The 23,726-nt window shown below is 38.5% G+C and overlaps 1 protein-coding gene across 12 annotated transcripts in view; it reads left to right on the top strand.

Moving 5' to 3' along the window:
• Mbtd1 (mbt domain containing 1) overlaps window positions 1-23,726 on the top strand; it is a 63,810-nt gene that overhangs the window by 8,951 nt on the left and 31,133 nt on the right. For 5 of the 12 annotated variants that reach the window (XM_075991098.1, XM_075991092.1, XM_075991091.1 and 2 more), the window contains 4 exons: window positions 12,962-13,161; window positions 16,973-17,112; window positions 18,504-18,618; window positions 19,776-19,858. In XM_075991098.1, coding sequence (XP_075847213.1) covers window positions 13,008-13,161; window positions 16,973-17,112; window positions 18,504-18,618; window positions 19,776-19,858 — 492 coding nt within the window. In that variant the 5' untranslated portion in view covers window positions 12,962-13,007. The remainder of the gene's footprint in view (window positions 1-12,961; window positions 13,162-16,972; window positions 17,113-18,503; window positions 18,619-19,775; window positions 19,859-23,726) is intronic. The other 7 variants (XM_075991100.1, XM_075991099.1, XM_075991096.1 and 4 more) reach the window with 5 other exon arrangements.

Raw genomic sequence — 23,726 nt, 5'->3', positions numbered from 1 at the left:
TGCATTGTAAATACTTTGACCCACCAAGACGTAGCACTCTAAAAAGTGCTAAATTATCGTAATCCTAATCTGTAGGTTGCAGCTCAGAGCAGGGAGGAGAGGAACACTGATAACCCTAAGCACATCAATAAAAATAAACTACTAGCTCAAATAAGAACAAAATAAATACAAAGGTAGAAAGTAGAAGTATTCCCAATGCTACATTAGTATGCAAAATGAAGAAAAACATAATTGTTTTTATAATGCAGGAATAACACATAACTTCTAAATTGATAAAGATAGTACAAAGAAATAAAAAGTGCTGATAAGGCAGGAATATGATTGTAAACCTTGAATATGTAGTCTCTGGTTTTTAAGGAAATAACATGTTTCCATATTTAGAAACGTGTAACTTAACATATTACTTTGTCTAAAGGCCTGTGAATACCTTTTCTAATAAAAACATTGAAAAAGCAAGAATGGATCCATAGGTGATTTATTAACATTTTGTCTTAATAATAAATAGGCACCTTACACAGTATTAAATGACTAACTAGGTTTGACTATAGACAGTCATGAAGTAGTCTCTAAATGGAAGAGAAATAGCCAGACTCGTGAAAATACATACCTGTTAATCCAGTACTTGTATGGTGGCACAGGAAGATTGAGAGTTAAAAGCCAGCCTCAACTAGTTAGCGACACTACCTGAAACAAATAAATATGCACCTTAATCTTAAAGCCAGCATTTTAATAAAAATGATCCAGAGCAAAGTAGGTGTTCTCACTGTCTCTTTTGTTTAATGGTATGCTGAAAGTATGAGCCCATAAACAGAAAAGGAGAAATAAAGGGCTAACAATGGAGAAAGAAGAAATAAAAGTTTCTTTCGTGGTAATGTGATGGTTTAATATGAAAAGCCCTAGAAAATTAATAGCAAAACTGTCTTAACATAATTGGACAAGATAGAATATAAAATAATAAGTTTCCATGCACTGCCAAAACACACAGTTACTGGCAGTAGAACTGTGCCAGTGGTGGTATACACTTGTTATCCATCCAGAGCAGAGATAGGAGGACCAGGAGGACAGCCTCAACCTCCTGATAATTCAAAGCCAGCCTGGATTTACAAGACAAAACCCTTTGTCAAAAACAAAGAAAGGGCAGGCAGTGGTTTTGCTTGCCTTGAATCCCCACAGCCAAAAGCAGGAAGGAGCTCTGAATTCCTGGTCTACAAAGAAAGTTCTAGGACAAGGGCAACACAGAAACCCTGTCTCCAAAAAAAGGAAAGGCAGAACCTTACCACATGAAAGACTGATAAAACACAGTCATTTGCACCATAACAGTATTCTATTCAATCAGCTCCGTGTACGACAGGAGATATTATGCTGCTGAAGAATTCCTATTGCCTGGTGACAGCATAGCTGTAGCTGAAACAGTATAGTGAAGGCAGCACTGTGTGCCTCTGGTAATGTTGGTATCAACAAACCTATGCTGCTAGTGCTTGCTATTTAATTAAGGGTTTCGGGTTCGTGTGTTTGTACTCTTTGCAGACTGGGGATTGCTAATTAGATTGTTTGCAGTATGGGACTGTTAGACCATTTCTGTCTGTTTTTATATAGATGTTTTGATACCATTTCTCGTGTGTTAAATACCTAGGAGTGTGGGGATAACATGTATAGAGTTACATTTTTTTCAATTCATCTTGATCTGGCTTACTCTGTCAGTGGACAAATTTATTAAGGGGGTGTGGTGGGGGAGAAAATCATTAGGAATATAAAATGACCCATTGCAAAAACAGTTTCCTAAAAAGTTAACTCTATACATGCTATCCCCATACTCCTGTATTAAAAACCCAGCATCTCATATCTCAACATAGGATAGTTTGACTGGTTACCCCCCACCCCTCACCTTTTTTGGAAACAGGGTCTCCCTATGTAGACCTGGGAACTTACCACGTAGATCCAGGCTGGCCTTGAACTCAAAGATTTGCCTTCTTCCTTAGAGCTGGTATCAAAGGCACTCACAGGTCAACCAGATCTTCATACTTTCTTTTGTTTATATACCTTTTGACCTTTCTCTTGAATTTTTAGTCAAAACCTTTTCTCCCCACGGTTGTTTGTAATTAGTATGGGTTTATATGCAAATCTTGCTTTCATAAAAAAGTTTATGAAACTTTTTAGCATGGAATTAAAAAAAATCTGATTAACCCCAGAACTAATCAGGCAGAAATAGATTTTATGAGTTCAAGGCCAACTTATTCTACAAAGTGAGTTTAAACCAGTCAAAGCTGCATAGTAAGACCCTTTCTTGGTGGGTGGTGTGATAAAATGTACCAAGTTATTTATTTTTTTAATATTGGAGATCAAACTCAGGGTCTTGGGCATGGTGAGTATACACTCACTGGATCAGCATTTCCTTCCCTTTATCTCTTTGAGTCAACATCAGAAAAAATTACCTAAATTGTAATGTAGAAAAATTCACCTCCGTTTTCTCCTCGTGTTTGTACAGTTTCTCTCTATCTTTAAGTTTCTGAGTCATTTCGACTTCATTCTCATGAGTGGTGAGAAGGATCTATCATGTTTTTAAGTGGTTACCTAACTGCTGTAACATCATTATGAAATCTTGCCTCTGATTTGAAATACCACTTGTAAGTACTAGGTTTCTATCATGTACTTCTATGTTTGTGAACTTTACCCTATAGTCATTTGTCACTAATGACAGGGCGATGCTCTGGAAGTTCCAAGAAGGGTCTGTTCACTCCCTCAGAGTTAGCAGTTAATTCAACTCTGGGCAAATCCTGCCTTTTCAACATTTAAAAGTACTAGAATTGAAAAATAATTTTTAATTTTGTTTGTCAAAAATTATCACATGCTAAACTAGATGTGAGATTGCTATAAAGAATGGTATTAGCTATGGTGGTCTACACCTTTAATCCCAGCACCCAGGAGGCAGAGTCAGGCAAATCTCTGTGAATTCAATGCTAACCGAGTCTACATAGTAAGATCCAGAACAGTCAGAGCTACACAAAAAAACCCTGTCTCAAACAAACAAACCTTTAAAAAATATCTGCATGTTACTGTCCTGGGGAAAGGATGAGAAAACTAGACTAGACCTTTACCTTCAGAATTAATATCACCAGTGAGGTGCCATTAGGTGCCATCCTGTGCCTCAAGATGCAGTGTTTTGTAAACAGGTCATCACTATTATAGCAGTGTATAACTTAATGAAGACATACCAGCTAAACCCCAAACTGGAAAGAAAATCCTATTAAAAACGGAAGAACTGTGTTCTCAAAAATAAATAACTAAATAAACTTCCAAAGACATTATTAAGTCAGTCAGAATATGGATAATGGATTAGCAATTAGTGCCCTAATGGCTAGGTTTGTTTCTGGAGGTGGTGATATAGTTGTTTGTTTTTGTTATTTGAGTTATTTTTTATTTAATTTTTTTTTTTTTGCGTAACTCGTCAGCATGGAACTTGCTATGTATGTACCCCATGCTGACTTCAAACTCAGATTCCTCCTGCTTCAGCTTCCCAAATGCTAGATTAGGCCTGACAGAAAAGTACAACATTATTAATAAATTATTAATATAAATTATTAATAAATTTCCTAAGCTGAAAAACATAGTGTAGGTATGAAAGAATGTTTTTATTCTTAGGGGTAGTGTATGTGGTTTAAACTACGTATTCAGAGAGAAGAACAAATAAATGGGGCAAAATGTTACCAGTAAATTTGAGTGCACAGGCATTTGTTGTGCAGTTCTTCCAGTCTTCCTGAAAGTATGACATTATTTCTTTCCAAAGAAGTGTAAAGGACTATACTGACAGATCATTTTCATCCATCTGTTTAACAAAAATGAGAATATATTCCCTGGGATAGCATTCTAGATATTGCTGGAACAAAAACAGATCTGGTCAATTTTTTTTTTTTGAAGGGACTTTACTATGTTTCAGTCTTTCGCAACTAACTGTATTATATACTAGCTGTTTACTTTCCATAATATAAAACATATAGATAAGTTTATTGGAGCATACAAAATATCAAAAACTAGATATTTTTACAAAGAAAGGAATGATATATATTCTATGTAGATTATCATTTATGAAATTTTGTATTTAAGAAAGAAAGGAGGGGCTGGAGAGATGCCCCTATTGATAAAGAGCTTGCATTGCAAAAGAAGGCCTGAGTTTGGATCCCCACCTCGGTGTAAAAAGCCAAGCATGGTAATGGACGCCTGTAGTGCAAATTCTAATTGGTCTTAATAATAAAAACCTGGAGTCAGATCTCAGGGTAAATGCTGAAAGATCAGAGAAGTAAAGGTGACTTTTTATCTCTACAGAGACCTCAGACCTAAGGAGGCAAGATCCTGTCTCTTCCCACCTTACATTCTTCTCTCTGCTTAGCCATATCACTTCCTGTCTCTACCTTCCTAGTGCTGGGATTAAAATGTGAGCCACCACTGCTTGTCTCTTTCTCTTTTAGACTGATTCAATTTTGTGTAGTCAAGGGTGACCTTGAATTCACAGAGATCCCCTGCCTCTGTCTTGGGAGTATTAAAATTAAAGGTGTGCACCACCACTGTGTGGCCTCTATGGCTAACTAGTGGCTAACTCCGCACTCTTATTTTCAGGCAAGCTTTATTTGTTATAGCACAAACAAAATACCACCACAGACTCATGTAATCTCAGCACTAAGGAAGGTAAAGAACAGCAGATTCCTAGAGCTCTCTGGACAGCCACTTTACCTGAATCAGTTAGAGAGAGATAGCATGTCAACAAATAGGGTGGAGAGGGATTGAGGAGGACACCTCCTCACAAATTTTCCTTGTGATTCATGCATGTTCACATACATAAACAAAAACATATGGATATACCACACACACACCAAATAAAAGGCCTGAATAAGTTGATTTTTCTCTCAGGACACCCTTCTCTCTTTGAAAGAAAGATGCATATAGACTGGGAAGAGAAGGAAAAGTCTTTAGGGGGGTAATTAAGGATTGGAAGTAAAAGTATAGATTCACGATTACCTTAAATGTGCTTGTGTATGTACTTCTGTGTTATATATATGTGTGTATAGATTCCTACTTGGATTCCTGAAGGGGCTCAAAAGTGAAGGTGGTAGTGGTGTTTGAAGAGACAGAGTCTAGGATTCATCCTTAAGAATGATAGTGAACATTTTTTCCTCCCAAATGCTGGGATTACAGACATGTGACACAACACCCAGTTTATGCTTTGCTAAGGATCAGTCAAACCCAGGGCTTCAGTCTTCCTAAGCAAGCACTCTACCAGCTAGGCTACAACTCCTATCCATTTTCTGTTTTATTTTTTGGTTTTTGGGGGTTTTTTTGAGAGCGAGAGAATTTTTTTTTCTTGCTTTTTGATTTATGTCTTTTCAAGACAGGGTTTCTTTGTGTAGCCCCAGCTGTCCTGCAACTCAAACTCAGAGATCCACCTACCTCTGCAAGAATTAAAGTCAGTTTGTTCATTTTATGTGTGCTGCATATATAAATGCACCATATATATCCTTGGTGCCTGTGGAGGTCAGAAGGCGGCACTGGATCCTCTACAGCTGGAGTTACAGATGGCTGTGAACCACTTGGTGGGTTCTTTTTTTGGTTTTTCGAGACAGGATTTCTTTGTGGCTTTGGAGCCTGTCCTGGCACTAGCTCTTGTAGACAGGCTGGTCTCGAACTCACAGAGATCTGCCTGCCTCTGCCTCCCAAGTGCTGGGATTAAAGGCGTGCGCCACCACTGCCCGGCCACTTGGTGGGTTCTAAGAATCAAACCCAGATCCATCTTCAAGAGATACCAGTGCTCTTAACCACTGAGCCTTTTCTCTAGCTGTTTTCACACAGAAGTTTGCTGTGTTGCCCAAAGTAGCTTCAAGCATTGGTCTTCCTCTGTCTTGTATGGGTTGGTCTTAAAGGCATAAATGCTGGGATTACAGGTTTGCAATCCAGCCAGTCTATCTCATGATTTTAATTTACATTTTACAATAGCTAAAAATATTAAGCTGCTTTTTATGTCTTTATTTGCCATCTGAGTAACTTTGAAATGACTATTAAGTATTTTGCCTCATTTTTAAAATAGATTGTTTTAGTCACTAAAGTGATTTTGTTTTTTCTTTCATTATTTTGGGAGTGTGTTTGTTTTGTTTTGTTTTGTTTTAGATAATGTTTCTTGTACTCTAAGCTGTCTGACCCAGAACTCATTTTGTTGAAGAGGATGACCTTGAATTCCTGCTGCCCTCTAACCTAAGTGCTGGGAGTGGCCCCACCCTGTTCTGTTTTGGTTTGTATTTTTGTTTGCACGCTCTTTCAGTACTAGGTAGGGCCCTGTGCACACTCCAGCTATATTATCAGTCCTTTTTTTTTCTTTTAATTCTTTTATGTAAGGCAAGGTCTTGGTAAATTGCCCAAGCTGTCTTCAGATTTGGAGTTCTCTGCCTTAGCCTTTCAAGTAGCTGGGATTACAAGTGTACGTCACCAGCCATTCATTAAGGAGATTGGGGGTGTTTTGTTTGTTTTGTTTTTGAGATAGGGTCTTCTTAGCGGCATCAAATTGGATTGCTGTCCAGGATGACCTTGAATTAACCATCCTCCTGACTTCACCTCTAAACCCAAACCCAGGGCTAGGTAAACTCTCCACCTACTGAGCTCTCTGAGTTTCAATACTCGTTGCTGTTGTCATCTAAGTACAAATCATGTACGTGATATACAAATACTTCCTCCCAGTCTCTGATTGCCTTACTCTTATTCTCTTAACTGTTTTTTAATATTTTGTGGATGGGCAACTTCCAACGTGTAGTTGGATGTGGAATGTGGATAAAGGTGTCTCAAAAATCCAGAAGAAAAACAGTTGGCCTTTTAGTGATATTAATTCTAGTTCAAGAACATGATCCTCCTCTCCATTTAGATCTTTATTTTGTTGGTACTATTTTCTCATTTCTCTTTTACCACATTTATTGTTTCTAAGTATTTCATAACTTTTGATAATATTGTAAGTTGCATTTCAATTTCCAGTTTTCTACCAGTCTTTTCATGTGGTATATATTAGGCTGGAGTTACATTCCCTTTTAGAGTACAGAAATGGTATTTGATCCATCTGTTTTACTTTGTTTTCTGAATGTGTTTGTTAATTGGATTTTGGATACTCTGTCTTGAGAGGAAGAGCATGGGATATATGCGTGCCTCTGACTGTGTAGAAATCAGAGGACAGTGTACAGGAGTCGTTCTCCTTCCTCTGCTCAGTCCTGAGAATCTAGTTCAGGTGCTACGGTAAGCTGTCTCATTGTTGTCCACTCTGGGGTTAAGAGCACGTTTTTGCAGAGGACCAGTTTCATTTAACTCGCACTTTTATAGCTGCCTGTAAATCCAGTTTCAGGGGATTCAACAACCTCTTCTGACCTGCATTCTATTTCTACTAATAGTTGGTGGTTGCATGTCTGATAGTTGATTACTTGGTAATATTTGACAAATCTGAAAATTACAACTACCTGGATTATATATCACTGTCACCTGATAAAACTTGAAGTAGTTTCAACTTTGGAAGTACTGGTGGACTGCAGCCACTTCTTGCCATAGGGGTCTTCATACAATAAAAAACAGAGTAATTGCTCAGACTTACTCAACAGGATAGACCTATCTATAGTTATTTTTTAAAAAGAAAAGGAATTCTGTGGGGAGAGATATGGCTTAGTGGTTAAGAACACTGGCTGCTTTTCCAGGTTTAATTCCCATCATCCAGCCATCTGTAACTCTAGTTACAGAGGATCCAGTACCCTCTTCTAATACTCTGCAGGCACTTGGCATAAATGTGGTGCAAAACACCCATATGCATAACAATAATAAGATGATACCATATATACAAAATAAAAATAAAAACTGGACACGGTGGCACACACCTTTAATCCCAGCACGTGGGAGGCAGAGACAGGCGAATCTCTGTGAATTTGTGGCTGCCTAGTCAACAGACTACAGAGTGCGTTCCAGGACAGGCTTCAGAGCTACAGAGAAACCTGTCTTGTCAAACAAAAACAAAAACTTCTGTCCACTCAGAAAATGCGTAGAAAAGACTCCTTTATACAGCTTCCCAAGAAGTGTGGCATAAATAATCATGAAGTTGGGCTACAGAGAATGTCAACAATTAAGAACACCTGCTACACTTGGAAAAAACCCAAGTTCAGGTCACAACCACCTGCAGTTCAACTCCAGTGGGTATGAGCTCTTCTGTCCTCCATGGGCACTACCCTCACATAATATACTTAATAACTAAAAATATTTTTTTAAAAAAAACAACCTTTTTTAACGTTTACAAATATGTCAAGTATTCATATGGTATGTTGGCATAGCCCAGATTTCTCAGCCTAGGTTTGTCCAGGGAATTATTCTTCCACATGTTTATAAGATCTTTTCTGTGTGTAGTAGAACCTTAGAAAAGGTCAGAAAGCATTCCTCTAGAACCTGAGCCTTCAGAATAAATTAGATGTTTACTGCATACTATATATCCTCTTTAATAATGTCTATAATCATATTAAAGGCTCTAAAACACCTTGAAAGCACAAAAAAATTCCTAAATGATTGTGCTACTTTATGTAACAGATAATAACCTTGAACTTGTGATTCTCCTGCCTCAGCCCTCAGTGTTGGAACAACAGATGGTTAGCTGGTTAGCTTTATTGTCAACTTGGCAAGCCTACAATCACCTTGGGAAAAGGAACCTCAGTTGAAGAATTGCTCAAGTCAGACTGAACTGTTGTAAGTCTGTGGAACACTTAATGTTATAGGAGGACCCAGCCCACTGGTGGGGGAGGGACAGGGGTACCATCCCTAGGCAGGTGTACACGAGCTCTGTAAGAAAGCTAGTAGATCAAACCAGAGGACCATGCAGTAAGGAGTGTTCCTCCATTGCCTCTGCTTAAGTTCTAACTTTGAGTTCCTATCCTCACTTCTGTCAGTGATGGGCTCAAATGTAAGCAAAGTAAACCTTTCCTCTCCAAGTTGCTTTTAGTCATAGTATTTATCATGGCAACAGAAGGCAAATTAGAAGGCATATCTGGCATTAACTCTTTTAAAATATTAACGGTCTGTAATTATTAAAACTGCCATTTGGAATCTTAATCCCTTGAAACTTCAAGATAGTAATTTCTCAAAGTAGGGTTAGAATAAACTATTGAGTTGACACGTATTACTTGCTAAATGAACTGGATGTGTAGTAGGCATATATGAAAACCTTGGGAGTCTTTATTTTTGTTTTGGGGACTTGGGTGATATTTTTTGTTTAGGGGGATTTTTGTTGTTGTTTTTGTTTTTTTTCTTTTTTTGTTGTTGTTTGAGACAAGGCCCTCTGAATAGCCCTATCTGTCCTGAAGCTCAAGCTGGCCCCGAAATCACAGATGCTAGTGCTGGGCTTATTATTGGTCTGTGTGTGTGTGTGTGTGTGTACGTGTGTGTACGCGCACGCACACACATAACACCAGTACACATATGCCGTGGCACTTGTGGAGATCACAGAATAATTTTCCAGTAGTTGATTCTCTCCTTCCACTATGGTGTCCATGGACTGAAGTCAGGTTATTAGGCTTGTGCTACAAGCACTGAGCTATCTCACTGCCCTCCATGAAGTCTTCATGGATATTTCTGCGTGAATTTATTTGAGATTCCGAGTCTAATCTAGCTGGTATTAACATTGTAAATCATATACTGGCATAAATCATTCATACACAGTCTTATCTTGGCTCTGTGGGGAAAAGAATCCTGACCTGAGTTAGCCTAAAAGGACTATTATGATCATACTACAAATCCTCCTGTACATCGTCTCCGTTCTCTCATGATAGGCATAGCTGCACTATTAATGTATCTAGGTTATTATAGCCCCAAATCCTTTATCTTCTGGTTTTGATTTTAGTTTTAGACAGAGTTCTCTATTATGTAACCCTGGCTGCCCTCAAACTCACAGAGATCCATTTGCCTCTTCAATCACACACATATACACACTCTCACACCACTTTATACCCCAACGTATTCCCAATGCTGAAATTAAAGCATGAGCCACTATGCCCAACTCATTATCCTTTATCTTGATCCTTCTTCTGCCTGTTTCAACAGAAGATATTCAAGGGTCACCCTTTGTTTCTTACCTCATGTTGTATGACACTATTCCTGGGGAGACATGAGCAAATGCCTACTTGCCTCAGATAGGCACTGGTGACAAATCAAAGTAAGGATACCACCGAATTCCAACTTGGTGAGTCAGTTAGTTTTATTGGGGTTACTTGGGTATGGGGTTAGGGATTACTTAGAAGGAACAGAAACGACTCAATGACAGCTGCATCACCAAAGCCTACCCCAGCATAGGTAACAGCTCACAAAAACTGGAAACCTAGAGAATACTACACAAACTACATGTAGCTCAGCTGGTCTCTTGCCTCTTCCAGACAGTGTCTCTCAGCAATTCATAGTACTTATATGCTTGGGGAGGGGGCATCTAGCATATCTGGTCAGTTTCAGGGACTTCCTGCAGCCTTGAGTTGCTTACTTCCTGAGCTTAAGGAGTTTCCCTAAAAGATGTCATTTTACCCCATTTAGAACATCCTGTGTCTTAACAGGCTTCCTTCCAAAAGAAAGACCTTATCTCCACATGAACGTACTATGCAGCACTTCACTGAGGATGGTATCACCATTGAATATGCTATCAGCTCCATCTTAGTTATTCTGTTGCCCATAACTGCTCCATTTCTCAGTCTATGACACCATTTATGAGAACCGTGTCTGCTGTATACAGTTACAGTGAGGTACACGTGTGTTTGATAAGTAGTTGCTGGTAACTAAGAAAAAATTTGAGTTCTCAAGTAATATTGGCAGGTTGGTCAGAATTCTGTGTTCATAGTACCACACTATCAAATAAAGATTTCTCCTTTAAATATTCCAATAGTATCAAAGTTTAATTCTTTGAAGATAGATTTGATTTATAAAACTATCCAAAAGTTGCTCGGAACAACAGACGAGTGCTATAAAGGAGCTGGGAGTTACTTTTATTGATACGTGCAAAATTTTCCAAGGGATGCTCCTAAGTCAGTATTTTTAAAGTTACATGAAGTGATCTGAGAAACCAAGTTGGTTACCAAAGACACACCTGTATAATCTCAGCCACTCAGGCTGTCGGAAGGATTGAGGCCAGCTTTACAAGCAAACTTTGTCTCAAAATAATGTAGTGATTCTTTAGTGCCCATAGGCAGTCAAGGCTGCATCACAAACTGGTATCTAAAGTTCATAATGTATGAGAGATTCCCACATGGTGTTAGTTTTGAAGGCATGAAGGCGTCATAGAGAGCAGCACTATATTTGATAAAAATGTGAAGAGTAGATATCTTTTCTTGTAATTTTAGTAAAAACATTTGAGTATTTCCTCCCTTGATATATTTGTCATATATAACATTTATTGTATTTTTATGTATTCTCTCAATTCCTAGATTTTTAGGATTTATACCATGAATAAATCTTGGGATTTTTATGGAGTAAAACAAGAGTCTTAATTCGTTGCATATCTTGAGATGACCATCTGATTTCTACCAGTGAATCCATTTATGAGATATATTGTAATTATTGATTTATATATGTTGAACTCCTTTGTATATCAAGAATAAACTAAGTTTATCATGAAAAAACAAATAATGTAGTGATGAGGCTAATAGGCCTGCTTAGCCCCGGAAATAATAACACAGAAACTGTATTCATTTAAACACTGCCTGGCCCATTATCTCTAGCCTCTTACTGACTAACTCACATCTTGATTAACCCATTTCTATTAATCTGTGATTACCACGATGTCGTGGCTTACTGGGAAGATTCTAACCTACATCCATCTTGAGTCAGAGAGCCATGGCGTCTGCCACACTGCCTTCTACCCAGCATCCTGTTCTGTCTACTCCGCCTACCTAATTTTCTGCCCTATCAAAAAGCCAAGGCAGTTTCTTTATTTAACCAATGAAATCAACACAAAAAAGAAGATCCTCCTACATCAAAATAAGAAACAGGGCTGGAAAGATGACTCAGTGGTTGACACGGGTTCAGGTCCCATCACCCACATGGCAGCTCATAAGTGTCCATATAACTCAGTTCCAGGGGATCTAACAACCAGGCACACAATTGGTACACAGACATACGTGCAGACAAAAACATACACACACATTTAATTTTTTAAGAAATTTAGAATTTAGATTAAAAAAGGCAAATTAAGAAATACTGTTTGCAGCCGGGCGATGGTGGCGCACGCCTTTAATCCCAGCACTCGGGAGGCAGAGGTACACGGATCTCTGTGAGTTCGAGACTAGCCTGGTCTACAGAGCTAGTTCCAGGACAGGCTCCAAAGCCACAGAGAAACCCTGTCTCGAAAAACCAAAAAAAAGGAAAAAGAAAAAAAAAAGAAATACTGTTTGCATTTCTTTCTTGTTTTGTTTTTCAAGACAGAATTTCTCTGTGTAACAGCCATAACTGTCCTGGAACTCAGAGATTCACCTGCCTCTGCGTCCCTGCTCCACAACCACCCAACTATATCTCGTTTTTTTTTAAAAGACTGGATCTGGTGTGATTTTTTTTTTTGAGGGGAAGCAGGACATGCCTCGTTAAATACACAAGTCATTACATCAGTCTCAGTTCTCTTATTATTAAATTTGCAAACTAGTTTGTGTCTCATAGTAGAGAAGTTCATTTTGCCACAGTATTTCATATTTCATTAAAAGATAATGTTGTCTGCTAGGCCTGCACCTATAATCCCAGCAGCTTGAGAGACTGAAGTTGGAGAATCACCTGAGTTTGAGGCCAACCTGAGCTGTTACAAAGACCCTATCCCAATGAGCAAACAAAAATTTCTGTTCTCAGTTCTAGATTTCATTTGTCAAGTCTCACTTAACTTGTATTAAGAGCTTGTAAAGAGCCATATGTGAGCACTTTGTCATATGTCACTGATTTCTTTACAAAGACAGAACATTCTTCACAATCCAAAAGAAAAAGAAGATTCGTTCGGGATGTTTGACGGCTATGATAGCTGCAGTGAGGACACAAGTAGCAGCTCCAGCTCCGAAGAGAGTGAAGAAGAAGTTGCTCCTTTACCTTCCAATCTCCCAATTATCAAAAACAATGGACAAGTCTACACATACCCAGATGGTAAATCTGGCATGGGTGAGTGTCTACACATCTACCTGCTGCATGACTTTCTGTTTGAGGGTGTTTTCATTTCATATTTGGTTTTTTTGTTTGTTTGTTTTAGGTTGGTTTAGATAGTGTCTTGCTATGTAAGGCAGACTGGTGGGATTATAAACAGTGGCACCATACCTGGCCTCTCCTTTAGGATTATTTGAAGATACGAATTCCAGATAAGATCACTGAGTTTATCTCTGCCATCCTCCATTCTAGTGGGAACAAATAGAAAAAAATCAAAATCAGTCTATTATAAGGTAGAAATTCTGTTAATGACTGTCCCTATAGAACTGAAAATGAGAAGGATCATAGTGTTTTTAGAAACACTGAGATAGGATAGGGCTTCTCTGCGATGGTTCATCAAGATTGGGGGGAGCAGCAGGGCAGTTGAGGGTTTCAGAACAGGTTGCACTGTGAGTCACAGGCTGGCCTACACTTGCCTCACTTGCCTCACCATGCCCAGTTCATAAGTTACCACCTCCAGTAATAAGGTATAGACTGATCAACAGAGAGAGTTCTAAGACAACCCTGTCTCAAAACGAAAAGAAAAAAAAATCACCTCCAACAAATGGCTGTGATGGGACCAAAAGATAGTTCAGCCTTGCTGTCTTCTTCAGGGCACTGTGGCTAAGTCACTGGCTTTTTCTGAAATAATACTGAATTTCAGTTCATAGATACTTAGCATTTTTTTCTTTTTTCTTTTAAATTGAGAGGTGGAGATAGAAAGGTAGAGGTGCACATGCCATAGTGCACTAGAAGAGGTCAGAAAGACAACTTTGTGTAGTTGGTTCTCTTCCACCCTTCAGGTTGCCGCACTTGCTTGACTAGTGCCTTTGTCGACATAGCCAGCTCACTGGTTGCTGTTGCCTTTGTTTGTTTGGGTTTTATTTTTGTTTTTCGATACAGGGTTTCACTATGTAATCCTGGAACTCACTCTGTATAGACCAGGCTGGCCTTGAACTCAGAGATCCACCTGCCTCTGCCTGTCAAGTGCTAGGATTAAAGGCGCAGCAACACCACTGCCTGGCTGTTTGTTGTTTTATGGCATATGTAAACCAACCTAAACCAATCTTGGGTCTTTGAATCTCCCTTGGAAGCCTCTTTCTTACTAAGTTTTGATTATAGAAATTTTTAATTCTGTCATCTAATGTTGGATGCTATGTCAATTTTTCAGCTGTGTATCATTTACAGATGTGATAATCCTATTTTATACATCCTATAAGCTAAGAAGCCGAAAATGAATGGTAGAGCCTGGTACAGAGTTCTACAAACCATATAAAAAAATGTACTTAGCTAAAAGTGGCTGCAGTGGTAATACTTGAAGAGACAAAGGCAGAAAGATGGACGTGGACTACACAGGGAGGCTATCCCAGAAACAAATTTTTTATAAATATCAGCTTCACTGTTTAAGACAATAGCTCAGTCAGTAAAATGCATGCTATGTATCCATGAGGACCTTGTTTGATCTCTAGATGACCGTAAAAAAGCGGGCAGTGGTGGCACACGCCTTTAATCCCAGCACTCGAAAGGCAGAGGCAGGCAGATCTCTGTGAGTTCGAGACCAGCCTGGTCTACAAGAGCTAGTTCCAGGACAGGCTCCAAAGCCACAGAGAAACCCTGTCTCGAAAAACCAAAAAAAAAAAAAAAAAAAAAGCAAATCTCATCGTGTTCATCTTTGAGCCAGACTGTCTCAAAGAAACAAAGTAGATGGCATCTAAGGAACAACAGCTGAAATTGACCCCTGGCTTACACACACACACACACACACAGGCCATAGGCATGCACATGCGTGTGCACACATATACACATACACATATGCATAATTCTTACACTAGCACAAAATTTTATTTATCAACACCCATTAGGATCATCTGTGGTGATTTATTCAATAATTCCAGCTCTTGATAGGCTGCAGCAGGCAGATTGAGAAGTTGAGGCCAGCCTGATCTGTATAATGAGACTTTGTCTAGGGAACAAAACAAAACAAAAGGATTGGCCAGTCAGTTAAAATGTGATGTGCCTAGAACCAGGGATGATGGTGCACTCCTTTAATCCCAGCACTCTGGAGACAGGCAGGAGGATCTCTGTGAGGTCTATCTAGACCAACCTGGCCTACATAACAAGTCCCATGACAGTCAAGACTTGATCCTGTCTCAAAAACCAAAAGGGGGGAAAAAAAATGTACCTAGGTAAAAATAGATGTGTGGCTCAGCAGTAAAGTTCTTTCCTTGCATGGAAAAATGCTATGTTAAATCTATTAAATCTAGCACCACAAACCAGAAAAGAAGGATTTCCTAGGTGTGTTCTACTCCATCTGACATTTCTCAGTCATGATCGACAAAGCTATATGAAAACTTTTGTCAGAAATACTGAACTTGATATGGTGGTATACACCTTTACTCTCAGCACTTGGAAAGCAGAGGCAGGCAGATATCTGTGAGTTTAAGGCCAGCCTAGAATACATAGTGAATTCCAACCCAACCAGGGCTACATAGTGAGACCCTGTCTCAAGTGGGGGGGGGGGGAGCTTTATTCCTATTTCTACATATTCTTGCTATGGGTGATATCATACCAGTGTGGAAATCTTACCACAAAAGAGCACTGTAGTTGTTGACGTTGTATAATTCTTGTCAAGGATTCATTATCCACTTGACTAGTTTGGTTTTGTTGAGAGACAGGGTCTCACTGTAAACCAGGCTGGCCTGGAACTCACTGTGGAGACAGGGCCTGCTTTGCCTTCTAAGTATTAGGAACAAAACAGTGTGCCACTACAGCAGACTTTTTTTTTTAATGTAGGTAATTGCAAATCTTTTAATGACATATAATTTGTACAAACCATTTTTTTCTCGTACGGGACACCCCATATTCATTGCCAGTTCCTTGTATTTTTAGTGTTTTGTCTTGTTTCCATTTCTCGAGGATGTATAAGTGCTGGTTACACTTTAAACCATTTGGGTGGAACATTAACCTGTGGTTTTTAGTTTTGTTTTCTCTCTCTTGGGCAGTACTGAGGACTAAAACTAGGGCCTCATGCATGCTAGTGTTCTTCCACTGAACTATATCCAAGCTCACTTTTTGCTGAGACGGGTTTTACTTACCCACACTGGCCTTGAATTTTCTCTATAGCCTAGGCAGACCTTAAACTCTTAACCCTTCTGCCTCAGCCTGATTGCATAGCCAATCCCAGTTATGGCCATTATGTAATACCCATCAGAGGCCGAGTTGTCTCTTGCCCTGACCTCATGCATAGCACCTGCTCGATACTTCTGTGTCCCTGGATATAATTGAAAGAATACTCTTCATTTTTCTAAATGCTTGCTCTTTTTTGGTTTCAACCTTTGCAATATTTTAAAGGCTTTTGCATTCCTTTTAATCTTTTTTCTCCTTTTAATCTTCTGCACATAATCCTTTTAAAAGCTGAAATTCATAATATATATTACATCATAATATATTATATATGTATCATTATATGTGAAAATGCCTACAACATAATAAGCATTAGGAAAATGATAGTTGAAAATAAGGTTTCTGTCTCCTCCCCCACACACACACAAACGCACAGTGACATATGTCTCCATACCTCTTGACCTTTTTAAGGCTTTTAGATTTTCAGATTTTATACACCGCCACCACCACAGCATCATACAGGTCCTGTCTATAACTTTTCTCTATCATTTGTAAGAAAGAGGGAAAGGGTTCTTTGCAGATTTTTAGATAAATACATCTAGACAGGTGGAGAGATTGGAATTTATTATATGCTCTTTCATATTAATGTTTTTATTTTATTAATTAGCTACCTGTGAGATGTGTGGGATGGTCGGTGTACGAGACGCTTTTTACTCTAAAACAAAACGTTTCTGCAGTGTTTCTTGTTCAAGAAGTTACTCGTCGAACTCTAAGAAGGCAAGCATTTTGGCCAGACTTCAGGTAACGGTACAGAAACCTTCTTATTCTTCCTGTTTCCCATTGTTTTTACTTGTCATCTGACTGTGGTTCACAACACTCCGCCTCTCCCCAACTGGCCAATGATTTACAGCCTGCACTTTTAGGAAATGTCAGACTGCACTTTTAGGAAATGTATAAGCCACAAGTAATATAAACTGGATTATCTTACATGGTGAAGACAGGCTATCCAAAATAAGGTGTAAATTATCTTTATAAGTGAAATAAAAAGACCTTTTTCCACATAAGTGCAATTAAACACCTTGTTATATATAGAAAATATAGCCATTTTCTCCTCTGCTCCCTCCCCAATGTTTTCTTGAGTAAATATCAAGGTAGAATTGCTATTTTGGTGAAAATGATTTATTCTTTGAGTTTTTCTGTTTTTTTTTTCTTCTCCGTTCTTCCTCCTCCCCTCCCCCCCATCGTGCTCTGTACTTTGGTTTTTGTTCATGGAATTTTTGTTGCTGGTGGTGAACCCCAGCCTTGTGCATGATAGCCAAATTCAACTTTGTACTTTTGAGTACAACCAATTTGATACCTTAGCCAAATATGTTTGCTAATATAATTCACCTTTTTTTAAAACATCCATGAAATGAAAAGAAAAATTATCTTTTTTAAGTGTATATAAATGCTTATAGAATCCTGAAGTATTGACTACTTGACTAAGTTGTTACCAAACCAACTTAAAATTTCTTAAGGCATTAGAGGACTGATTTTCGTGATTATCTTCTGTATGGTCACAAGTTTGCCTTTCTTATTTAACTGATGGTGATCATTGCATAGCACTGAAAAGGTTATCTAAAGCCCCAGATGAAGGAAATACATCACTTAGATGTATTTCTATATTTCAGATAGACAGTTCCCAAAGATCCTGAGCAGTGGTCTGTACCCAAATGGATGGCAGTCTGTCACACTGAATTTGGCCATGATCATTATGTCATTGACCTTTTGCCTTAGCACTAAAGGTATAAACCTCAGTCACTTGTTCTTTGAACATTGAGTTGTCTTCTCTTACCATATCAGTAGCAATGCTTTGCAGCTGCATGAGTAAATAACACTGATTCTTTCCACTCTAAGAAGAGGTCAAGTATCCACCACAACCTATATTTTAACATCTTATGGGATATAATTTTTATTAACATATTAATTCGCATATTGCTGTTTTAGTCTGCGCCAGCTCTGCAGCCCGTATTAGATAACTACATTGTAGCAGAACAAAAAGAAAAAAACTCTCATGTTAAAATTCCTTGGATGTTTCCTCTGCTTTAATAATTATCTAAACCCTCAATATTTAAGCAGAATGAGTAGTATACAGTCATGTTAAATTTCAGTTGTGTAGGGGGTGAAGATTTCTATTTACTTAACTTTTCTTGTTTTAGGGTAAGCCTCCAACAAAGAAAGCAAAAGTCCTTCAGAAACAACCTTTAGTTGCTAAATTAGCTGCCTATGCTCAGTATCAAGCTACCTTGCAAAATCAAGCAAAGACAAAAGCAGGTAATTCTTGTGAATGTGATGAAAGAGAAATATTACTCATCTGACCTTGGGTTGTGTTTAAACTATGTTTTTTCTGATTGCACTATGTGCTTCCTGGTGTCAGGTGGTTTGTTGGTAACTGTTGTAGAAGGGACTAATTGACACACAAAGATGTTCTAGTGGTGATAGTAATGTGCTTGTAAATAAAAGTGGGACATCTCTAATTAGAAATACAAAATATGATCTGAGGAAGGCATTTGTTTACTGGTAGAGTACTCACCCAGTACATAAGGCCCTCATTCAGTTCCTAGCACTACCAAAAGAGAAAATCTGAAATCCAAAATGTTTTGAAATATGTGCTGTTTAAGTATCAATAAAGTCCATGCTGAAAATCCATGAAACTCTGAAATCTAATATACTTTTGTTAATAAGTAGTTAGAAAGGGTGCTTAACCAGTAAAAGTCCGTATTATTTAGTCAAGTTCTTTAATCATTATGTGAAAACAAAAGCTTTGATGAGTGGGTTTGAAAAGAGGGTCTTACTCTATAGGACTAATTAACTCTGGTCCCTGCCATCATCTCCCAAGTGCTTTAAGTACAGGTTTGTGTCATCACATTTCCCCGAAAACTTCCTTCTGGAGATTTTGGTTTTAGTTTAGTTTTTTATTTGGTGGGGGTTTTGTTGTTGTTGTTGTTGTTGTTTGTTTGTTTGGGTTTGGTTTTTTGTGTGGTTGTGGGCTTTTTGGTTGGGGGAAGGGGGTTCTTAGACAGGGTTTCTCTGTATAGCCTTGACTAGCCTGAAACTCACTCTGTAGACCAAACTGTCCTCAAACTCAGAGATCCACCTGCCTCTGTCTCCTGAGACTCTCAGGTGCTGGGATTAAAGGTGTACGCCACCACAGCCCAACTGGTGGCCCATACCTTTAATCCCAGCACTCGGGAGGCAAAGACTGGTGGATCTCTGAGTTTGAGGCCAGCCTGGACTACAGAGTGAGTTCCAGGACAGCCAGACCTACACAGAAAAACCCTGTCTTGAAAAGAAAAAAATAAACAAAATTACAATAACAACTTTCAGGCTAGCAAGATGTGGCTCAGCATGTATAAGTCTAGAAATAAGAAAAATTGTTTTGGAAATAAAATGTTGGAGAGTTAGTTACATCTAAGTTTACTTTATTTCAGCAGTCTCCGTGGAAGGCTTCAGCTGGGGTAACTACATCAACAGCAATAGCTTCATAGCAGCTCCAGTTGCTTGTTTTAAGCATGTGAGTATGGAATTTCTCCCTTACCATGAAATGTATGATCTTTAAATCTGAAGATACAATAACAGCTCATCATCTTATCCTTAGAAACTTTTTGTTTATACCATTAAAAAAAAGTCCTATTATTCTTAATAGCTAAGAGTAATTTCTTGTGTTTTACAAGTAATGTTAGCCCAACAAAAGAGCTCTTATTGGGGGCTTCTTAAGTATTGTAGCTCAGTGACAAGGTGATTGCCTCAAACATTCAAGATCCTGTGTTTTGCCTTCAACATTAATAAAAGAGTTTTAGTTGCAAGCTGGTGAGATGGCTCAGTAGTTAAGAGCACTTGTTTCCCTTCCAGAGGACCCAAGTTCAATTCCCAGCACCCCAATGATAGGTCACACTTGTCTGTAACTCTAGTTACAGGGCTTCTGATATACATGCAGGCAAAATACCAATCATAAAATTTGAAAAAAGGTTTTTTAGTTGCATTATGAATGATTTTCAACAACAAAAATTACTATCTCAGCCAGGCGGTGGTGGCACTTACCTTTAATCCCAGCACTTGGGAGGCAGGGGCAGTTAGATTATCTGTGAGTTTGAGGCCAGCCTGGTCTACAAGAGCTAGTTCCAGGACAGGCTTCAAAACTGCAGAAATCCCCTGTCTCGAAAAAACAGGGGAAAAAAAATTAAAAACAGTTTACTGTCTCATCCAGTTTCCATGTTAAACCATATAAAACATGAACTATATGGGAGGAGTTCTGTAACAGAACTGGTTGGCTGCTAGCAATGTCGTGTGGCTCAGCCTAACACATCCCAAGAACTTTGTGATTTGAACAGGTCATTTCTAAGAGCTGTTTTTGCCTCCAAATGTAAAAGCACACACAAAGAAGCAGCGGAAATGTTTTCTTGTGAGCTGGAGGAAGTAATCTGTGTCATTAAAAACAGTTTGAAAGATGTCGTTTTCAGAGCATTTGATGTAAAACCAGTGTGTCAGATGTTGTGTTGTTTTGGTTTGATTTATCTTTGGTAATTTGACCTAATATCTCTTAACCTGATATGATTAATTTATATTCAACAACTGTCTACTTCTGTGCATACATAAGCAGAAAAGTTAGAAATTAATGCAGTTTTGTTCACACTTTTTGCTAAGGGCTTTATTAAATAATAGCTTATGAACAAACTGCACATACTTTCTTAACATGAAATCCAAAGGAGTTCTCACTCATCCTGTAAGTGAAAGATTTTTATCAGAAGCATACTAATTACTTCACTCATATAAATGTATATTAAAGCCCAGTGCATTCATTTGTTGGTTTTCTTCCCTTAGAGTGCAAATGTTAAGCCCTTTGTCTGTGACATGCTAAGAAAACTAAAATGCAACCTTTAGGTGCTTTTCTGAGAGTCAAATGGGTGATTTTTGCTGTACTGTTGGTAATACATACTAGGGAACAACTGTGTAATGTATATGGTTGCATTGTGTATAACAGCTAGAAAGAGAACTCCAGAACTTAGGTGTCACTCACTGGTAGTACACCTACCCAGCCACACACTAAAGGTCCTATGCTTAGCCCTGCAGAGCATGAAGCACAAACTTCATAGTGTTGCTCTGTGGTGCTGAGATGCTCAGAATTCCATAGTAAGTCTTCATCCCAGATTCCTGGCACATTTGTCTGTTGTCTCTTTTTAAATGGCTTTCATCTTTATCCAGATCGTCTTTTTAATGTTTTATGTCATAAACTAGGTCAAACCTTTTTTTATAAGCAGCCAGAATATTTTAAAAATAGCATTTCAAGAGCCGGGCGGTGGTGGCGCACACCTTTAATCCCAGCACTCGGGAGGCAGAGGCAGGCGGATCTCTGTGAGTTTGAGGCCAGCCTGGTCTACAAGAGCTAGTTCCAGGACAGGAACAAAAAGCTACAGAGAAACCCTGTCTCGAAAAATCAAAAAAAAAAAAAAAGTACCATTTCAAGGTCTTGAAAGTGTATTTAAGTTCCTGTCCGTATCTTTGAACAATTATACTGACTAAAATTCTTCAAGTACATCTCTTAAATAATTACGTTGGTTGATTTTGTGTACAGCTTTGCTATTTTTAGGATTGAAATGGTCGTAGAGCAGCTAATTCTACCTTGGAAATAAGTACAATTCCAGAAAGGACTGGAAAAATAAATACTAAACTGAGTGTTGTGGTTATGTCAAGGGAACTGCTTGAATCAGGTTGGAGATAGTAATAAAGGATCTTTAGACTTGTAATAGTTTGCTTTTTTTAACAATGAAAATATTTATTTTATAATTTAAATTCAGTCAGGTTCTGGGTATGGTAGCATATACCTATAATCTCAGCACTTGGGAGGTGGAAGCAGGAGGATCCAAGAGTTTAAGGCTAGCCTCAGCTACATAGTGAGTTCAAGACTAGCAGTAAAGGATATTCTATGGCATAGATGGAGCAGCTAACTTATTAATGTAATGTGACACCTTCCCTTTCTCACTCAGAATGAAGCATCTTTCGGTTATGTGAAACCCATCATTCCTGTTCCACTCACCTTTCTTTACTGCCTCCTCCTTATCAGAGAGGAAAAGCTTTGCCTTAGCACAGTGAATTTGTTCTGCTGCTTCAGTCAACATTTTCAGTTGAAGCCATTTGATTTAAGAGGTAGAACTCATGCTAACCTTTATTTTCTTCAGAGATGGCTCTCCAGTCTTTCCCTGGAGATCATTTTCTTTCTTGTCTCTAAGAGAAGTTACTGGTTTGGACTGTGGGAAGTCTTTTACCAGGAATTACTGGGAGCAGAAGACCCTATCTCATAACATCATACCTCTAAGACTTAATGCGTTCTCTGACAGGATTTTCTTCTTAGAGACCCACGTCTGTCCTCTTGCCCACTTGGGTATCAAATAAGAGCCTTCTTGCTTGTAGAGGTTCTTTTTCAAACCTAATTTACAAACACTCATCTGTAGTATATGATGCAGAAGCAAAGTTGTTTGGGTTGAAACAGTTGTTATGAGTATGATGTCAGAATCCTGACTGCCTGGATTCTCCAGTTTATCCATCTTTTTCTCAAGTAAAGGTCCAAATACACTATTCTCAGCACTTAAAACAGTCATACATTTTCAAGTGTGAAACTGTATAATTTCTGGAAATGAAGTTCCGTAACATACATTGTAATACTAGAGAAATGGCTCAGCAGTTAAGCTCATACACTGCTCTGGCAGGAATCAAGTTCTGTTCCCAGCACCCATGTTGAGTGGTTCAGAACTGCCTATAAATCCAACTCCACAGAGATATGATGCCTACGACCTCCATGAACACTTACATAGACATACACACAAAGCCACAGACACATATACATAAACATAATTTAAAATAAAAATAAAATTTAGGAAAATTAAAGGTATCTAAGTATCTTAGAGTCAAACATTGGTGGTATATACCTGTAACCCAGCACTCAGAAGAATAAGCCAAGTAGGTGGCCATTGTGTCTGCAGCCAGCCTAAGATGTATACTCAGTACCAGGCCAACTAGGTGACATTAGCATGACTTTGTCTAATAAATAAACTAACAAGCAAAAACTCTTTGGAACCAACCCTAGTGCTGTAGCCCTGTAATCTCAGCTACAAAAGGACCACAAGTTTACGGCCAGCCTGGGCAATTTGATGAGACCTCATTAATACCAAAAAGAAAGATAAGTCTACAGTGAAAATTGAGTTCCTTTTGTCCTTTTCCATATTATTTTTTACCTAATAAAGTCTGGTTCAATCACAGCGAGAAACTATACTGATTGGTTTGGCAGAGCAAATTGGTCTCCAACCATTGTCTATCTTTCCTTGGCTATCACTGAATTGACTAATAAAATTTTAACTTAATCCTAAATTAACCATATACAGTAATGC

This window comes from Microtus pennsylvanicus, chromosome 11 (assembly GCF_037038515.1).
Source record: "Microtus pennsylvanicus isolate mMicPen1 chromosome 11, mMicPen1.hap1, whole genome shotgun sequence".
Classification (NCBI taxonomy): Eukaryota; Metazoa; Chordata; class Mammalia; order Rodentia; family Cricetidae; genus Microtus; species Microtus pennsylvanicus.
This window is presented reverse-complemented; position numbering and strand designations above follow the sequence as displayed.